This window comes from Sander lucioperca, chromosome 15, assembly GCF_008315115.2.
Source record: "Sander lucioperca isolate FBNREF2018 chromosome 15, SLUC_FBN_1.2, whole genome shotgun sequence".
In the NCBI taxonomy this organism is placed as follows: domain Eukaryota; kingdom Metazoa; phylum Chordata; class Actinopteri; order Perciformes; family Percidae; genus Sander; species Sander lucioperca.
The window spans coordinates 13,329,568-13,348,710 of record NC_050187.1 but is presented as its reverse complement, the minus strand read 5'-3'; the positions used below and the strand labels follow the sequence as shown (position 1 = coordinate 13,348,710).

Genomic DNA, 19,143 nt, shown 5'->3' with positions numbered 1-19,143 from the left:
CATTAAATAACTCTAAAAATACAGCCCGCTACATAACTCTGTTTTCATGTTTTTGCCCTAACCTAATCTGTTGCACGTTTCTACACCGAAAAAAGTGTGCACACCATAGAACCCTGCATTTCCCCAACAACCTGAAAAACAGCTCTCACTCCCAGTTGGCCTCCTGTCACATACCTGTTCTCCCACCCAGTGTTCCCTCTGTCACAGTCAGAACTATACAAATATCCAAATTTGATAGATTAGTTTGATTAAAAAAATAATGCTTTGCAAGTTTTTGAAACTTAACTCCAGCTTGTACGTAGATTTGAACCTGTTGACTGACGAGTGTCTCCTTCTGAAGGTGTATCCCTATGAAATGCTCATGATAACCAGTAGAGGGAGAGCTAAACTGCCCAGGGATGTGGACAGAACCAGACTGGAGGTATCAGATTTCCACCTGACTGTCCGCAATTGATACTGGATTTCTCTACTTTGTGTAAATAACATGTTACACAAATAAAATTGTAGCAAGGAATGTGCAGTAGCCATTGCTTCTTGTCATCTTTGCAGTGGCCCCTTTTTGTGGCTTTGGTGCTAACTCCCTCCCACCTTCCCCTCCTTTGTTTTGTCCACCTTTGTTCTCAATTCTAGCGCCACTTAGCACCTGAAAAGTTCTTTGACATCTTTGGAATGGAGATCCAGGAGTTTGACAGGCTTCCCCTGTGGAAACGCAACGACATGAAAAAGAAGGCCAAGCTCTTCTAGCACTCAGAGCAGCATGCACATACTGTACATTCATTCAGATAGCACACAACAACTGTAATCTAGATGTAGGTTTTGGTTTATTTCCTATTTCTTCTGTTGTTTTTTTTTGTTTTATCCTGGCATAACCAAGGAAGCCATGGAATGGACTCTTTTTTGCTCTGATGCTTCCTGAGACTGTGCCTGAATGATTTTGTCCAGTTGGACTTGCACAGGAAACAAGGAATGGGAATCTCTTCCATGTTCAAAAATGACAAAGAATGAAAATGAATGGGAAATAGGATCATGTTATTTGGTTTGACTGCGCTCGTTTTACTTCTTGCTTTGCTTTTGAGTGGAACTGCTTTCCTTTCTTATTTGCTTGTTTCTTCCTACTATTTGTTGCTGTTGATTCCTGTGGAACTTTGTAAGTACAGTAGAACCTCATGGCATCGTTACGAAATGTCCATGCTCGTAGCTTGAACATGTGTCAGCTTTCCTTCGCTTGGGCTGAAACAGTTTTAGTCCAAAATTCACAAGAATCGGCTCAGTGAGTCTTTGAATAAAAACATTTAAAAAGAAAAGACACTGGAAAAGCAGTCATCTCACTCATCAACTGTTTTAACGGATCTACATGGAAATGAATCATCTGAGCACCTACACATCGCCAGTCTCCTTTCCCATCTTGACCCTGACAAAAAGAAAATGTCTCTCTTCTCAGGCTCTCATTAACATGGCCAGACACTTTCCCTTTACATGTATTGGAAGTACAAATCTTAATATATTTTAGTGCCGTAACCAACATACAGTAACCAACAAATAGATAAAACAACTAATGTGAGAAGCAACTGTATTTGAAAGTACTGTTTTATAAAACCCACACTGCCATTTGTTGTATTGAAATCTAAGCCAATAAAGCTTTAAATCACCATGAACCATATGATCCTCAGCTATACCAAAGGTACCCACTGCCTCTTTTCTGTTCTCTGTTTTCTTCTTTGCATTTCACCAATAAACACACCGGTTCTGTGATGGTACACAGGGTGAGAGGTGGTCTGGGGACTTTTATGAGACCAATCAGACAGTGAGGTCTATTGACTTTCTACACAAACATTAGTTGGGGCCCCCTGTGAGGAAACATCTTTACAGCTGCATCTCAGTTTAGTGTGGGGAAATGATGTCTCTGATGTCAAAACACAGACTAGTCAACAACAACCACCAAGTAAAACATTCAGTCATTATTCTAATTATTGCCAAAATTGAAACTTCGTTACAGATTGTGTCTTGAAAGCCACTTTGGAACACATCATGTACTGCATAAATAACTGACCATTTCCCAAAGCGTGCCATTTCTTTTTTTTTTTTAGATTAAATAAGGGTTTTCTTCATTCCAAGCATCGGTATATGGTTTATATTAAATATTTAAATCTTTCTTCAGAAACAATGCCTCACTGGGAACATTAAATAACATTCTGTTTGGTTAGCTATCTGTTTTGTTAGTTATCTTTGTGCGTTAACAATAGGCTAATTATTTGAACACCTCCAGATGCTTTCATGTGCATTTGAGAAGTAAAGACATTCGAGACTGGCAGCCTTAACAACCTCTTTAATGCAAGAAACTATAAAAATGAATTGTTAAATGTTTTTGTGATATTCATGATTTCCTATTGTTTGTCCCCTGGGGTTTTTGTTTCCAACATGATATTTATTAAAGCAGTGCTGTAAAGCAGCTTACTCTTTTTAAATATCAGATGTCATCTGGACAATACCATAAAACACCCATACTACCCTGAAGACTTTTTAAGACAATGTTTGATATTGACTTAATTACCCTACAATGATAATGTAACAGAAAAAAAGCAAGGAAACTTATATTCAATTGAGTGGATAACTCACGTGGACAAGCATGTTTAAAGTCTCTGCAATTCAAATTTTCATACTATCCTGAAATGAACTAAACAGTGGCTCCCTGAATCTTAGGAGAATCACAGTTAAAGGTGCTGTAGGTAGGATTGGGAAGGTCCAGGACTTAGACAAAAAATTTGAACATCAACAAATTCTCAGTCCCTCCCCCCTTTTTGCTAAAGCCCAAAATGGTCTCCTAAGCCCCTCCCCCCACAAGGGAGAATGAATGCGTGTGCATGAGCAGTGATTGACATGCAGTTAGACACCCCCCCTGGCCCTGATTGGAGCAGCTGAACAGGGAGCTGTGGATTTTTGCAAATTGCACTACAGGCAGTAGGTGGTGCCAGAGGAGCTGGATTTCTTTTAATTGACCTGCTTCATGTAGTTCTACTGGAACATAGGGTCAGTTTCAGCAAATATGACAGAAAGTTAGTTCTCTAAGTCTTACCTACTGCACCTTTAAAGATTCACTCCCGACTCATTTGAAGACATATAAAATACTCTGAATAATTTGCATCTGATATATTTCCCCCACAAAATCAGTTCGAAAATCAGTTAGAAATTCTTAAAATTGCATCTACTCCTTCTCCCTCACTGAAAAATCCAGAATCAATGAATATGCAAGTGATGTTCATAGAACAGAAGCTGTCTCACATCTTAAGTAAAAGGAGCCTACTGTAGCAATACCACAGATTATTCTGTTACAATTAAAATGCATGCATTCAAATGTTTACTTAAGTAAAAGTACATAAGTATTAGTATCAAAATATACTTAAAGTACCAAAAGTTAAAGTACTCATTATGCAGAATGGACCATTTCAGAATAATATATATTATAACTCTTGGTACATTCATGTGTTCATCACTTTAAAGGTGCAGTAGGTAAGACTTTACTAACTTTCTGTCATATTTGCTGAAACTGACCCTATGTTCCAGTAGAACTACATGAAGCAGGTAATAAAAAAAAAAAAACTGGCTCCTCTAGCACCACCTACAGCCTGTAGTGCGATTTGCAAAAATCCACCGCTCCCTGTTCAGATGCTCCAATCAGGGCCGGGGGGGGGGGGGGGTCTAACTGCATGTCAATCACTGCTCATGCACACGCATTTCATAGCGTCCTCCCCTCCCCCTTCCCCACGCACAAGCTGCAGATAGGTTTCCTCCCCTTCGCCCCTTTTCACACACGCTCTATCGTACACAGCTCTCCCTTGTGGGGGAGGGGCTTAGGAGACCGTTTGGGCTTCAGCAGCAAAGGGGGGAGGGACTGAGAAGTTGTCGATGTTCAAATTTTTTGGCTAAGTCCTGGATCTTCACAATCCTACAGCACCTTTAATGTTGCAGCTCATTTTGTATAGCCTACTTTATCTCTTTATAAAACATTTCTTTTGCCTTTTCTATTATCAATCTGAATCTGCAAAGTAACTTAAGTTATCAAATAAAGTGGAGTGAAAAGTATAATATTTATCTCTGAGATGTAGTGTAGTAGTTAAATATAAAGTAGCAGAAAATGGAAATACTGAAGAAAAGTACCTTCAAATTGTACTCAGTATTTGAGTAAATAATTACTTTCCACCACTGGTTTTTACATCACACTTGTGTAAGTTGTATACTGGACCACGATTAGTTTCCAAACTAGTTTAAATCCTTCCTATACATAAGCATCTTAAACTGAAATTTAAGGTGATCACAGAGAATCTTTCCTCCTTCAGCAGATGAGCCCATTAACCGAAAATGTGTTTTTGAATGAAGGGGGATTTTAACAATGTAGAAAACCACAGTAGCTTTGGAAAATATCAACGGTTGTATAACGCATAAAGCAATGTGTAGTAATAAATGCACAAACATGCCAGTATGGATCATAAAATATCATGACAAAAATATTCTCCTTAGCTATCTAATTCATCACTTGTGCAGTGAATGCTGTGATAGCTGCAGTGTGGCCTCATTCAGTCACAGGGGGAATTATTATGGGACAAATGTGAGTGACTGTGGACACAACAATCATAATTTTCCTCCTGGAGAAGGCAGCACTGACAAACACTGACACTTGGAATATGGAAGAGAGATGCCTGCTTCTAGCGTCACAACACTGCAGTGTGCCAGACCAGTCATGTAATAGAAATAAGGAAATCAATGGGCATCAGCTTGATAAGGGAGCAGCAACACAGCAAAGCCTTCAGCGCGGCTACAGAAAACTGTACCATATGAAAACACAGTCTCAAAAATGCACACAATGTGGTGTGCCTTGTAATAAACAGTCGAAGAGAAATACTGAAGACAAGATGGTTGTCACAGTAAACACACTCCTGTCAGTCGATCTCGGCTTTGTTGCTTTGTACATCCAGCTGCATAATAAACTGCTTCTGCAGCTGCACTTCACAAAGAATCTGTCTGGCTGGTGTTGATTTGAGCTGTGTTGAATATGTTTGCAACTCTTTCTACAGGAGACATTAGAAAAGCAACAGGAGTGTCTAAAGAGGCAAAGGGAAGCCGTGAAATACAGACTGAAAAAACTGGCAGCACGGCAATCAGAAATCACAGTAAGTTGTGTTCAGACCAGTCAGTGTGGAAATTTTACCACAACATGAATTTTTTCTGTCTGTATTTTCATATTTGATACAGTTGAATGTTAAATCACACCTGTGATCAGGCAGGTATAATGAACTGATACATGCTTATGCCTGACTCAGAAAAGGTCCACGGTGATAAGAGAGAACATCATACGGAAATATCTGGAGATCAGGGCCATCCTGGACGAGGACCTGAGGATCACCTTGTCCCACCTGGAGATGGAGGAGCGGGCTGCAGTCTCTGCCCTGGATGGGCTGATGGAAAGAAACTGTTCTCTAATCCAGCAGATAGAGCAGGACCTGGCCAGACTCACTGTGGCAATGGACCAGACCGACACAGACCCTGATACAATGGTGATTCAACTTAATGTCCAGTGGACCAAATACGGTTTCTCATTTGTGTATGAGAACTAAAAAATGTTTAAATTTGCTTTTAAAGTGCATTTAATTTCCTTTTCTTTAGTCTTTCTTTTCATACCCTGAGCAGCAAGACACGGAGACAGTGGAAAGGTATGGAATCAACTCTTTAATTAATAATAAAAGAAATGGAGCAGCAGCTGATGTTTCTCACTGTGGTCTGCCTCTTCCAGAGTGATGGATCTGCTAAACAGCACAGACCCGAGCAGTGTGAGGCTGGACGAAGCTAAAGCCGAGCAGATCCTCAGCCTCGCCAACAACATGCTCCTGCTGATCAGCTCACAGACGCCTATAATCAAGAGCTTCACCAAGAGTTGTCAGTTCACACAATATTTCTATACAGTAGTGTTTCTAACCACAACTTGACCTCCTGTAGGTTTTTCTGTATAAACGTTGTTAAATATGTGTCTCCAGATTCCAGCGAGGTGTGTTTGGACCCGGAGACGGCCCATCCAAAGCTGATCATCTCCCCCCATGGGGACAGCGCCATCTATACAGACACCTGGCAGCAACTTCCTGACCTCCCTGGACGCTTTGACACCACCCTCAATGTCATCAGCTTGCAAGGATTCAGCTTCGGCCACCATTACTGGGAGATTGATGTGACTGGGAAGACTTACTGGGAGCTGGGCGTCACCTATCCCAACATTCCCCGCAAGGGCACCACTGAGGACTGCTGGCTGGGCCGGGGGGACGAGTCCTGGTGTGTGGAGTTCTTTGATGGGGAGTATACAGCCTGGCACGGAGGGGTGCCCCATCAGCTGCCTTTCACAAAACGCTTCTGTCGGATTGGTGTTTTGTGTAGTTTCCCCGCAGGATTGGTGACGTTTCTTGAGGCAGAGAACATGACGCCGTTGTTCTCCTTCTGTGCAGGAACCTTCTCAGACTGCCTCCACCTGGCTCTGTGTCCTGGCCATGACCACAATGGCACCAATGCGCAGCCTATTGTGATCTGTAATGCTCCATCTCACCAGTGATCTCTGATTAGCTTCGAGGCTCCACAGAAAAGCTTTTAGTAATTTGTTGCTAAGGCCCTACTTTTCAATAATGCACCAATTATAAAAGTTTATAGGCAAGTAATGGCTTTATTTATAAAAAAAAAAAAAAAATGTCCTTCGACTAAACATTTAATGAAGAATATGTCACTAATTAAATAAAACAATGAATCTGTTACCGATGCTTTCGGTGTCATAATAGGCTACCAGATTTTTGAGAATATGAAACATTCACAGTATGAACAGTAATAATTGGTTGCTGGACTAAACAATTTATTAGAATAAGAAGTGTAACCTATTTGGATTGTCGTGGTTTAATTGAAGATAATCACACTTCTGCATTTGAATTCTGTGTGAAAGCAACAAGAACCAAAATATAATATATATATCTATATAAATATAGATATATACACTTGTGCATCATTTTGTATTCATTCTATTTTATTTGTATTTAATTTAGCCAAAAAGATAATATATTATGGATTTTTGTTTTTATAATTGCTGGTATAATTATAGAAAATGCAGCAGGATTGTCTGTTAGCACTCAACTCATCTCATTGTTTCTGATTAGGGATCAGATTTCAATTTAGACATCCCACCAATACAATTTAATTTCCCATGTTTGGATTAGGTTCAGCAGCACAAAATTACGACCTATGGTCAAGGATCTGCATTACAAACATTACACACAGTGACAGCACATTCCTCTGCTTATGTCAGTGAATTTACTGCTTTGAATTTACTCTCAAATGAAATGTGTTATGTAAATAAAATCGCCTTGCCTTGAATGCAAATCATGCAACACTTCATGCAACAATAAAAAGAACAGCTTTCACCGAGTACAACTCAATTCCCTTCGTTCGTACCAAGGAGCATCAGATCGTTCGTTAAACGTAACATCGCTACCTCATGGGGGATTCTTCCTCTGGGGACCATGAATGTCTGTTTATTCTATCCAGTAGATGTTGAGATATTTTCACATAACAGTCACATTTGACCTGTTGGTGGCGCTATAGAGGAAAAGACAGGGAATCACTAAAGACATACAGTACAATGTATCCTCTGGACACCGTGGATATCTGTACCACATGACAATTCAGTTTTTTTAAAGATCATTTTTTGGGCTTTTTCCACCTTTAACGGACAGGACAGGTGAGAAAGAGGGGAGAGAGACACGCAGTAAATCGTCACAAGTCGGAGTCGAACCCTGGACCTCTGCGTCGAGGCATAAACCTCTAAATATATGTGCGCCTGCTCTACCCACTGAGCCAACCCGGCCACAGACAATTCAGTTTTTGAGATATTTCTCTAAAAGCCCAAAATGTCAAATTCATGGTAGTACTCATGACAATCATTGTCATTTTTGGAGATATTTCAGTCTGGACCAAAGTGGTGGACAGATCAACAGGCTGAAAATCATCCACAGTATTAATGCTTTATTGATGACTTAGCCAGTTGTGGAATATCTGTCTGGTGTTTATCCTTTCTATTTGGTAATAATGCGGTTATAAATGTTGGCAATCCATTTAATCATAGGTTTCTCTCTTTTTAGTAATCTACCCAGTGTAAAGTTGGAAATGGTAATAAGCTGTTAATAAATGGAGTTTGGGCCAAATAGTCCAACAGTCCTCATGAATTAGAGATTTTGCTGAAGACACAAAGCAAATGTCATGTTGGGGCATAAACATAATCCACAACGCATCACTAAATTCTTTATTAACCATAAATAAAGCTGTTAGTTACAACCAATAAACACTTTATAAAGGGTGCCTTATTAAAAATGTGGTAGCCTGCTTATACTGATAATAAATTCTAGTAGGAAGATAGTTCCTTACAAGGAGAACACTACATTTCTCACAGTGCCTGTATTGAACTTTCAGATGTATGTACAATGTATTAGAAGCAGTGTGGCCCATCTCTTCCATTAAGTTCATTATACTGAGAAAAGAGGACCATGAAAACAGTGTTTGATGCACATTTTTATTTATTTTTTATTTTATTATTTATTTATCTTGAACAATCAACAATGTTGCAAAACAAAACAAAACAAAAAAATCAAAACACAAAATAAAACACAAACAATCAGAATTTAACAAAAACAAAAAAATAAAAAATAAAAAAGGATTAGTTCGAGAAGGAGCAGGCGGAAGCAAATAGCTTATTTGGTCCTGCCCCTATTTCACAAAATCATATTATTACAAAGCAAATAGATTTTTTCAGGTCTTACAATAACTTACAACAATACAACAATATACAACAATACCAAACAATTCCGTTCCTGTGTTTTGGTCTGTTCTTTTCTGTATTGGTCAAGTAATGATTTCTTTAATCTATTTTTGAACTGAATGATATTATGGCTCTGTTTGATGTCATTGTTCAGTCCATTCCATAAGGTCACCCCACAAACTGAAACACACATGCTATTAACAGCAGTTCGCACAAGAGGTTGTTTGAACGTACAATGTCCTCTTAGATGATATCCCCCGTCTCTTTCATTAAACATTGCGCGTATGTTACATGGTAAATTATTTTCTTTAACTTTAAACATAAATTGTGCAGTTTTAAATGTAACAATGTCCATACATTTCAGCAATTGTGAATTAAAAAACAGATGATTAGTGTGCTCATAATACCCAGTGTGATTTATTATTCTGATTGCTCTTTTTTGCAACATGCAAATATTTTGTAAGTTGCTTTTGTAGGTATTTCCCCAAACTTCCACACAATATAACATATATGGTAAAATAAGTGTGCAGTACAGAGTATGTAATGAATTTTGGTTCTAGTTTTGCTCAATATACCAATACTCCTGGCCATCTTCATGCACAGATATTTAATGTGGGGCTTCCAGCACAGTTTGTGGTCAAGTACAACACCCAGAAATTTACTTTCATAGACTCTTTCAATTGTTTCGTTATCAATTACTATTTTTACATCTGTATTTATAGTACGATTTCCAAATATCATGAATTTAGTTTTGTTCAAGTTTAAAGATAACTTATTTGAATCAAACCAAGGTTTTAATTTATTCATTTCATTTGTGACCATTTCCAGCATCTGCTGCAAGTTATCCCCGCAACAAAAAATATTTGTGTCATCTGCAAAAACAGTAAATTTTAGTACATTTGATACTTTGCAAATGTCATTTAGATAAAGGATAAACAGTTTCGGGCCTAAAACTGACCCCTGTGGAACGCCACATTGAGTGTACATATTCTTTCTGTATGACAAAGTCTTGTTTAAGAGTTTAATTTTTACTTGGAAGTCATAGAAGTTACTGATACATAAATATATAAGAAGTATTACATTTTACTTAGTAATTTATCCTTAAATGCACCAAGTGTATTTGGATCCAAAGTCTGTATTCAAACAAACAATTGGCTTTGCAAATATGCTCTCTGAGCCTTTGTGTTGCATTTGAGTGCACGCTTATCCTATTCAAACAAAATTCATTCTAATGAATTTCAACATAAATAAATAAATAAATAAAAGTGCGTGCCTGGTTAGCTCACCTGGTAGAGCGGGTGCCCATATATAGAGTTTTACTCCTTGACGCAGCGGCCGCGGGTTCGACTCCGACCTGCATGTCATTCCCCCTCTCACTCCCCTTTCAAGTCTAAGCTGTCCTACACAAATAAAGGCCTAAAATGCCACCAAAAAAATCAATAAAAGTGACTCAACAACAGGGACAGATGCCAGACAACCCCACGCTCATACAAAGGTTAGTGTACTTACACAAATGTTCAGACAAGTGCGAGTGTTCTGTCAGACAGTGCACTCTCATTTTACTCTCCTGGAAGTTTTCTGATCCACTGCCATCATGAACCTTAAGCTCCTCTTCTTTTGCCTCTTCTGTGCGGTGCTCCTCATACCTGCTGAAGTATGTATTCACTGATTATACAGCAATTGTGTAGCAATAAGCAAATGTAATGGCTCTTCTTTACAATGTTGCAATGTTATTGATAAGGCATTTAGCTGGGAATAAAATGCATTCAAACTTGTTGTCCAGGTTAAAATAGATTAATTCATTACATTGTTTTGTAATAAATATCAACAACATTCTACTAAGCACTTTCATTATCATATTTATATTATACATTATTATATTTATTGACTCTTATGTGGTGCTTTCAAATTATTGTTCAGCTGAAACCTGATAAATCCAAAAAGCATGAACGTCATGAACATCATGAACGTCATGAACATCGTGAACGTCATGAACATCATGATCGTGAGGTTCAGGGACATGGGCGTCAAAAACATGACAAAGAAAGGAAGAAAGGAAGATTTGAGGACATAATTTCAGGTAACTGCTTCTTTTTAATTCCTTTTATAATATATTATATATAACAATATTTGACATTTAGTTTTACAGGGTAAGAGCGAAAGGAAGACAGCAAAGCTTTATATCTTATAAAGGAAAATTATTATTTTAGACGACTTCTTTGAGATCCGAGCTCCGAGTGATGATGACGACGACGATGACAGTCGTTCAGACTGGGTTTTTGAACTTCAAGAGCTAGAAGGTGAGAGAATTGACACTCAAAGTATTTATATAAAGTATTTATACCAATTTGTGTAATGTCACATTTTCCCATAAAAGGCTGCCTCGCCTTGGAAGCTTACGTTCCCCTCTTAACTTTTCTATTTTTTAGGCAAATGCGTCCCAAACCCTTGTCTCAACAATGGAGTTTGTGAGCAAAAAGGCAAGAAGGGATTCAAATGCAGGTGTCCCAAACCTTTTAAAGGAAGGAAATGCCAGAAAGGTGTGAACATTTTTTTTTTTTAGCATGCTGTTGTTGGACTGCAGACCAATATGCACAATATCCTGAGCAAACTAAAACTAAAACAATGGTGTTATCATTTCAGGCCCAAAATATTGTAGAAAAGGTCTATGCGGGCGTGGGGAATGTGTTCGGATTCCAACTGCCCCGTTCTATGAGTGCAAATGTAAGATGCCCTTCCAGCCTCCAGACTGCAGAACTTGTAAGTAGTGTTTCTTTATCCAAACAAGACAGAATACCTCTTTTCTACATGTTTATACAATTCCTGAAAAGCAAGCTTTAACTGTTGACTGTTTTTCTCCAAAGTTTCAGTGTGTCAGCCTAATCCATGTTGGAATGGTGGACAGTGCGTCAAGGATGGTAATAACTTTGACTGCCAATGCCCTCTGGGGTTCAGAGGACGTTTCTGCCATGTTGGTAAATATGACACCCTACATTATTGTTTTCCTTTTCCCATTCCAATATATGCATCATCATATCTCATATACTGATTGGGTGAGGTATAATTCCTAGGCCCAAATGACTGCTATGTGGATGACGGAGAGTCATACCATGGCAATGTGAGCGAGACAGATGACGGCTATGAATGCCTCCACTGGAACTCTCACTTCATCCTGGAGAACGGAGCTGATCCCTTCAAAACCTTCCAGGACACAGAAGGACTTGGCCCTCACAACTTCTGCAGGTCAGGAGAAAATAAGGTATTCAAGTAGCAGAGGATATCTACAAGAGGACGCTCACTCACATATTTTCTATGACAGAAACCCAGACGAAGACAAGATGCCCTGGTGTTTCTACAGAAGAGGCAGCAGGTTGTTGTGGGACTACTGTAATGTCACAAAGTGTCTTGAACCAACAGGTTGGCTTTAAAGCTTCAGATAACTTTCTAATTATGAGTCAACAATTATCTTCTGTTAACTTCTTGTGCATGTGTTTTCAGGTGTGACGCCAACTAAAATTGTCCCGACAGACGCCAGTCCCACTGCTTCTAAGGCCCCACCTCCAACACTTAAACCCACAGCATCAACTACCGTACCTACAAAGACTGAGAAGCCCAGCCAGGCTCCACAACCTTCTACTACACCCGTTGTTCCTCTCATCCCCACCGGCACTGCTCCCCCACAACAGTTTGCCACTTGTGGGAAGCCTGTGCCAAAAAGGCCCATTACACGAATTTTTGGGGGTCTGAAGGTCGCTCCTGGGGCTCTACCCTGGCAGGTGTCCCTGCAAGTGAGACCAAAGAACTCCAACCTGCCATTCAAACACATATGTGGAGGAGTTCTCATCAAGAGCTGCTGGGTACTGACAGCTGGACACTGCATGTAAGCGCAATCATAACGACTGCAAGTCTGAAAAAACACAAAATACAACTTAACATTTATTGAATCATGTGCTGTTTGTGTTTGAATAGTGAACAAAATAAGGACATGCAGGTAGTCATGGGAGGTCTGTCACTGAATACGGAGGAACCCACAGAACAAACCATAAAAGTTGCAGAGGCTATTGTACATGAGAACTACAGAGAGACTACAGCAGCTGTTTACAATGACATAGGTGATCTATCTCTTTCTTTTATCTTATATTAAAAAAAAACACTTACCAACAATATGAGAATTTATTCTAAAAAGCCTTTTTTAGTCAAATAGCCCCATTTGTGGGGCGGCCTCTAGCTCACCCAGTAAGAGCGTGCGCCCCATGTAGACTGAGTCCTTGGCAGCAGCCCGGGTTTGAATCCAACCTGCGGCCCTTTGCTGCGTATCATCCCCTCTCTCTCCCCTTTCCTGTCTGTCCACTATCACTATCGAATAAAGGGAAAAGCCCCAAAAAATTATCTTTAAAAAAAAAAAAAAAAATAGCACCATTTGTAATGTTATGATTGATGACAGTATGACAGTATTGATGAAAGAAAAAAAGTGATAATGTGATGTAAACATTCCAAAAGTTAAGTACTTTATCATTCCAATTTTATTTTTTATCCAATCTGCATTTCCAAAGCTTTGTTGAGGCTGAGCGGCACTGATGGAGTTTGTGCCAATGAGACCCAGTTTGTGAAGACAGCCTGTCTTCCTGATGCCCAACTGCCTGATGGGATGGAGTGTAAAATTGCTGGATGGGGTGTCACTGAAGACGGTAAGGCCACTTTCGCATATTCAACCACTAAAATTTTTTTTATTTTTTTGGTACTTCAGGGTTGTGTTTTGTTTAAAGAGCCCTGTATATCTTTATTAGCATACAACTACTGAAATTAGACAAACATGTCTTTGTTACAACTTTGTTGCATTAGTTGTTATTTGCTAAAATCTCCTTTTTCCACCTTCTCTCTGCAGCTCAGTATGGTTCCAACCACCTGCTGGATGCCAATGTGCTGCTGATCAACCAGGAAAAGTGCACTGAACCTCGTGTTTATGGCAGAGTCCTGGACAATACTATGTTCTGCGCTGGCTACCTGCAGGGAGGGGCAGATTCTTGCCAGGTTGGTAGAGGGAACTTCCCAGTTAAATTCATGCTCAGCACTGTGGAGGAAGGTCTGGCAATGCAAGACTAAATGCATGCTATCATTCGGAATATCTGCATGACTAACTTACCTAAGCTCTTTAACTGTTTGCAGCATTGTGTGCATTTGCTATGTGGTCAGCTGTGTGCTCTTGTTTCAGGGTGACTCTGGAGGACCACTGACTTGTCAGGCGAACAGTACCAACGTTATATATGGCCTGGTGAGTTGGGGAGACCAATGTGGACAGAAGAACAAGCCTGGGGTCTACACACGGGTCACTCGCTTCCTGAACTGGATCAAGACAAAGACTCAAGCAGCTGCTCCATAAGCAACCTTTGCAAATTTTGCATTTCAAGACTAGAACAATTTTATATTTCAATGCTACTCTATACACCCCTCCAAAAAAATCAAAACCATTTTATCAAATTGTTTTGTTGTGGAATAAATGTGCATTGTTATTTCAGGTTCATGTGTTTTACCTGTTACACATAGCCCAAGGCAATCCAAACATAAAAAGAATGCTTGCATGGAAAAGGAAAAGACACAATAAATGTTAAATGTGACTACCCTGAAAATGTGTCATATTTTTTTAATTAATCAAGCACAGTCTTTCTCAGTAGTCTCTCAACAGGAATTACGTTAGAATTGTAGTGGGATGCATTCTTTCTGGTCCTGCCCCCAACTTTCAGGCTACTGGACAATAGTTTTTAAAACACTTCAGAGGTTCTTGGAGTGATGCTGGAACCCTGTCCACTTATAGCAATATTTAGTGTGGCAGATGAAATTCTGAGTTTAAATGCAAACCAGTCGGACATCATTGCATTCACATCACTTTTGGCCCGTAGGAGAATTTTGTTAGTTTGGAAATCTTCTATTTCCCCTTCAGCTTCTGCTTGGCTGGATGTAATGTTTGTTCTAAAGCTTGAGAAGATACCATTTACATTGAGAGGGTCTGGGGAAAGGTTCTATTTCAAGTGGGGACTGTTTTTGTTGTCCACTGGGTGAGTGTCCCTAATTGTAACTGAGACCCCCCCCCCCTCCCCATCATTTCCACTGTTTTTTATTTTAATTAAAAAATGTTTTTAAACCATTCTTCTTTCTATTCATTGCCTATTTGTTCATCTCTCTTTTTTTCTGTTGGTATTTGATCGCCTCATGGAATGGTTGACACATTGTAAATAATTACATAATTTGAGCCACCTAATATGTTATAGACATATGTGGGCCTATGCTTTGAGATAATTTTGATGCATAGCTGTAAGAATGCATCAATTGAGATTTTTTTTTTTTGTTTGTGAACATACTAGCTGGCAAGAGGTGTATGGGGAGGGTGGGTGAGGGTAACCTTGTTCCCGTTTACAAAAAAGAAAAAACTGGAGGATAATGTACTGTTTGATGTAACCTGTATTGTGCAATTCCTTCAATAAAAAATAAATAAAATAAAAAAATAGTTTCTAATTGTAGAACCAGGACTTTCTTGTTTAGGTTGTGGTTTAAATTATGTACACCCTTTTTGTGTTACATCCATAACAACATGCTGAATAGATGTTGATATGACAGCTGGCACTAATTAAAAAAAAACATGCAATACATGGGAAAAGTAAACGGTAAGATGCCATCTGAAAAAAAAGGAATTGTAGTGGGACAGTAAATAATTTTTTTAAATGTCTTCTAACAATAAGCAGATATATCATCATTCTTTGGAGAAATGGGGTCAAATGATGGCACAGCATGAACAGTAAAGGTAGTGACAGTATATTAACGTTAACACCATGCTAATAAATGCTTCATCTTACTGTTTACTTCAATGTTGGTGCTGGAATGTGTGTAAAATGTAGATTTTACTTACAAACGTTAGCTGCCTGGCATCTGGGTTTACATGAATATGCCTTATAATACACAGGTGCACAAAATGATTGCTCAAATCAAACAGGGTTACATTTTCTCATTTTCTCACCACTTTTTAAAAGCTGATTATGTTTAGCAAGGTTCTGTTGATGAGCCACAAAAATGCTCCAGCTTTAAAGTCTATGATAAAGTCTTGGGTGACAGATGATTGGCCTCGCTGGGTATTTTATTTGCTGCAGGGCCACTGATATACGAGAATGAAGGCATGCATGTCATCTATGGTCCAGTGAACTGAAGGGACAGTTGTACAAAGAACGAGCCAGTAGTTTATGCACGGGTCATTTACTTCCTGAACTACATCAAGTCAAACATGAGAGCTGCTAAGCTGCTTACTGAATCTATAGGCTTTACAACAGAACAAAAGTGCTGTTTGAGGCTACACCCGATACCCCTTGATAAAATATTTACTGTACATGACACTGAAAAGTTAATATAGATATTATCAACGACTATAGAAAGAAATAATATTAAAATATCTCTTCTTGACTATATTTCATACTTAACAGCTTTCTATAAAAATATCAGAATTATAGGATCACAATAATATAATATCACAACATAATAATACAGTTTTTCCTATATCAGTTCTGGAAATAACTTATCTTAAATACAGAGGTAGGTCTTTTACAGCATCTTTTAAAGCATGTTTGAAATTTCCACCATGTAAAAATGTTTGTGAGGAAAAAATAGAGGTCAATCAGTGAATCTTGATTCATTTAAGATTGTCCTCTAAGTTCACTCTTTGCCCCCATTTGTGTTTCCGTCCCAATCCCAGGGGTCCTTAATCCAAAACATGGTAAGCGGCTGCGTGTTCAGTCCATTTACATCAATGCATGGGTTTAACATGGGGTAGAGAGGCTCTGTGCACTGCACACAGAAAGTGTGAAGCAGGGTCATAGCATCAGCATCATAGAACGACAGCTCCCCCTTCTGGAGATTTGCCAGTATGCCCAGCTTTCTGACTCTCTTTCCCACCGACAGCTGCTTCTCCTGGGTATCATGGCATGCCAGGTACTGTCCGTCTCCATGGTAGATGCACCAGGATGTGTTGTTCACACCCAGGCTGGAGAAACTCTGACTTGGAGCACCTTTTTTATTGACTGACCCAGTGGTCACACCCATTAGCCAGTAAGGTTTCTCCTGGACGATGACCTCCCAGTAGTGCTGGCCAGTAGTAAAACTCTCCTGAGCCAGGACACTGTACTGGGAGTCATAAGGCTCAGGGCTCAGAGCTTCACTGACAGATTGCCTTCTCCAGTACACTTGTTTCCTGTCCTGGGATATTTCCAGTTTGGGATGGGCTGACTTAGAGTCCAGAGCAGGTGAACTTAGATCTGCAAATACAAATCTACATTCAGTACACAGAGATAGCGGGGGTTGATTTTAGATGGCAAAATATTGGATTCTTTACTAACATGACCACATTCGTGGAAAGTGTTGAGACAGAGCCACTGAGAGGTCATCCACCAGCCTCTCTACTGTTCTCAGCTTCTCAGGGTCACACAGATCTTTGTCTACTTCCTGGATTGGCGCTAAATCCAAAGGGTCGCTACAATAACAACTGAAAACCATTAGAAGGCAAAAATCATACCAAAAGAAGGCAGTTATGATAGAAAAAATAGAGTGACGAAATATACTCACCAAAGATTCTGTGCTGTGATTTGCTGTTGAAAATAAACAGGCCATGTACTACTGTACTGTACTGCACTGTACTGTACGTTTGCAATCACAGAAAACATTTTACCTGCATTTGTACTTTCACATGATCACAACAACACACTGTGATAACATTAGGTAACCCACCTGTAGGAATCGCAGCTCATTTGTTTCTCGGAGGAGTGATTTGCTAGAGGCTCTAAGGCTGTCTATCTCTTTGATCTGAGCCTCCATGATGCCCCTGTGGGCCTCCAGCCACTCTGTCATATATGTCTCCTCTGCGTCTATAATCTGCATCATCAGACGCTCATCACCATCCAGCACAACACGGATCCTGCTGTACTTGTCTGAGATTCTCTCTCTGAAATCTGCAGCAGACTTCTAAAGAAGAAGAAAAAGATACATTATTTAAATACATACAAGAGGGGATTCTTCAAATAAAACAATAGATGGCTATTTCACATCGACTGTACCACTGTTTGTGTATACAACGACTCCAAGTCCCTGATGGCATGTTCTGCTTCACTTCTCCTCTTCAGCAGTTTGTTCATGGTGGTCTCTAACATGCTCTAAAGACAGAAATACAACAGGCCTATAGAACATAAACACCCTGACAGAGAAATAAAAAAATATTCATGATATTTTCAGGAAAATAAAACCAAAATTATATTCACCTTGAAGTCTGTGCAGGCTTCATGGAGTTGAAACGCTTTGTGGTTTTTGTGCATGCCGACCAGGACACACAGACAGCACACAGGGACCCTCTCCTCCATACAGAAGAGCTTGAGCTCCTCACGGTGCTCCCTGCACTTCAGAGACAGAGGATCCCCCGTCACCTCCACAACTGTGTGCTCCCTCAGAGCAGACCTCTGCTGGTGCAGCAGGGCGTGAGCCTGGCACAGTGAGGCATCACAGGTCAGACAGGTCCTTATGGCCACCGATGGTGTCTCTATGCAGTGGTCACAGTGGATAGCTGAAGATGATACGGTTGCCCTGCTTGGTGGCGTTGTCCGTAGCTCTGCTGTTGACGGGCTGTTAGTGGTGAAGTCCTTTACTTTATTCTGAAGGCTGGTGTTTACCTCCAGTGTGAGGTCAGAGGGGAGGAATATCTGACATTCTGGACAGAAGAAAGGACCCTCATCAGATCCCTCTGTTTCCCACACAGCCTGGATACAGGTGAGACAGAAGTCATGTCCGCATGGCAGTGTCACAGGATCTGTGAAGAAGTCCTGGCAGACGGGACACTTGAAGGTTTCCTCAACTGTCCCCATAGCTCTGTGTGCACCTGTTATGGCAGCTCAGTGTGCACTGTGCTCCAGGCCTTTCTGCTCATGAATGTTTCACAGCCTCTCTTGGCATGCACATGCCACTCATGTGCCTCAGTGTCAGATTACTAAAGATGAGATAATATCTTCCACTAGCTGATTCAAGCCATTGACTCTAGACCACACAATTGAATGGCACATTTCCAACAAACTTGATTAAGTGAATTAGATTACCAATGATGTGTTCTAAATGAAGTATAATTTACATGTGCTAATTAATTTCAGTCTGAAAATCAATTCTTGACTTTCAGGTTCAGTAACAAAATAATCTGAACTCAAGGTCCATTTTCTAGCTTTTTCAGGAGCTTTTAACCACATCTTAAGGTCTTCATCAGCAAACGGATTTTGCATGTCATGGCATGACAAGTT

At 39.8% G+C, this 19,143-nt stretch overlaps 4 protein-coding genes across 23 annotated transcripts in view; 3 read left to right on the top strand and 1 right to left on the bottom strand.

Annotated features, from left to right (window-relative positions):
• Nucleotides 1–1,680, top strand: part of ablim1a (actin binding LIM protein 1a) — a 45,596-nt gene extending 43,916 nt beyond the window's left edge. For 19 of the 20 annotated variants that reach the window (XM_031284302.2, XM_031284299.2, XM_031284306.2 and 16 more), the window contains 2 exons: nt 341–421; nt 631–1,680. In XM_031284302.2, coding sequence (XP_031140162.1) covers nt 341–421; nt 631–744 — 195 coding nt within the window. In that variant the 3' untranslated portion in view covers nt 745–1,680. Of the gene's footprint in view, nt 1–340; nt 476–630 lie in introns of all 20 variants that reach the window. The other variant, XM_031284296.2, reaches the window with a different exon arrangement.
• Nucleotides 1,681–4,566: 2,886 nt separating this feature from the next.
• On the top strand, nt 4,567–7,706 carry LOC116039433 (probable E3 ubiquitin-protein ligase TRIML1). Its single transcript, XM_035992769.1, has 5 exons — nt 4,567–5,165; nt 5,316–5,549; nt 5,659–5,705; nt 5,786–5,928; nt 6,027–7,706. The coding sequence occupies exons 2-5, from the start codon at nt 5,415–5,417 to the stop codon at nt 6,587–6,589; spliced, it is 888 nt and encodes a 295-aa protein (XP_035848662.1). The 5' UTR covers nt 4,567–5,165; nt 5,316–5,414; the 3' UTR covers nt 6,590–7,706.
• A 2,619-nt stretch (nt 7,707–10,325) lies between these two features.
• habp2 (hyaluronan binding protein 2) lies at nt 10,326–14,460 on the top strand. Its single transcript, XM_031284342.2, has 13 exons — nt 10,326–10,487; nt 10,754–10,913; nt 11,044–11,133; nt 11,263–11,373; nt 11,477–11,593; nt 11,698–11,808; nt 11,905–12,076; nt 12,153–12,250; nt 12,332–12,713; nt 12,803–12,945; nt 13,387–13,521; nt 13,719–13,864; nt 14,046–14,460. Exons 1-13 carry the CDS (start codon nt 10,428–10,430, stop codon nt 14,211–14,213), a joined length of 1,893 nt encoding a protein of 630 aa, XP_031140202.1. The 5' UTR covers nt 10,326–10,427; the 3' UTR covers nt 14,214–14,460.
• Nucleotides 14,461–17,956: 3,496 nt separating this feature from the next.
• On the bottom strand, nt 17,957–18,946 carry LOC116039345 (E3 ubiquitin/ISG15 ligase TRIM25-like). Its single transcript, XM_035991954.1, has one exon. It carries the CDS (start codon nt 18,718–18,720, stop codon nt 18,094–18,096), a length of 627 nt encoding a protein of 208 aa, XP_035847847.1. The 5' UTR covers nt 18,721–18,946; the 3' UTR covers nt 17,957–18,093.
• Between the last annotated feature and the right edge of the window lie 197 nt (nt 18,947–19,143).

What these genes read in the sequence shown, in the direction of transcription:
- habp2 (XM_031284342.2), top strand. Translation starts at nt 10,428, where the DNA reads ATGAACCTTAAGCTCCTCTTCTTTTGCCTCTTCTGTGCGGTGCTCCTC. An exon ending in TGCTCCTCATACCTGCTGAA is followed by an intron (nt 10,488 to 10,753) that starts GTATGTATTCAC and finishes ATTATTGTTCAG; the next exon opens with CTGAAACCTGATAAATCCAA. An exon ending in AGCTGTTTACAATGACATAG is followed by an intron (nt 12,946 to 13,386) that starts GTGATCTATCTC and finishes GCATTTCCAAAG; the next exon opens with CTTTGTTGAGGCTGAGCGGC.
- LOC116039345 (XM_035991954.1), bottom strand. Translation starts at nt 18,720, where the DNA reads ATGGGGACAGTTGAGGAAACCTTCAAGTGTCCCGTCTGCCAGGACTTC.
- LOC116039433 (XM_035992769.1), top strand. Translation starts at nt 5,415, where the DNA reads ATGGAGGAGCGGGCTGCAGTCTCTGCCCTGGATGGGCTGATGGAAAGA. An exon ending in ACACAGACCCTGATACAATG is followed by an intron (nt 5,550 to 5,658) that starts GTGATTCAACTT and finishes CCTTTTCTTTAG; the next exon opens with TCTTTCTTTTCATACCCTGA. An exon ending in CAAGAGCTTCACCAAGAGTT is followed by an intron (nt 5,929 to 6,026) that starts GTCAGTTCACAC and finishes ATGTGTCTCCAG; the next exon opens with ATTCCAGCGAGGTGTGTTTG.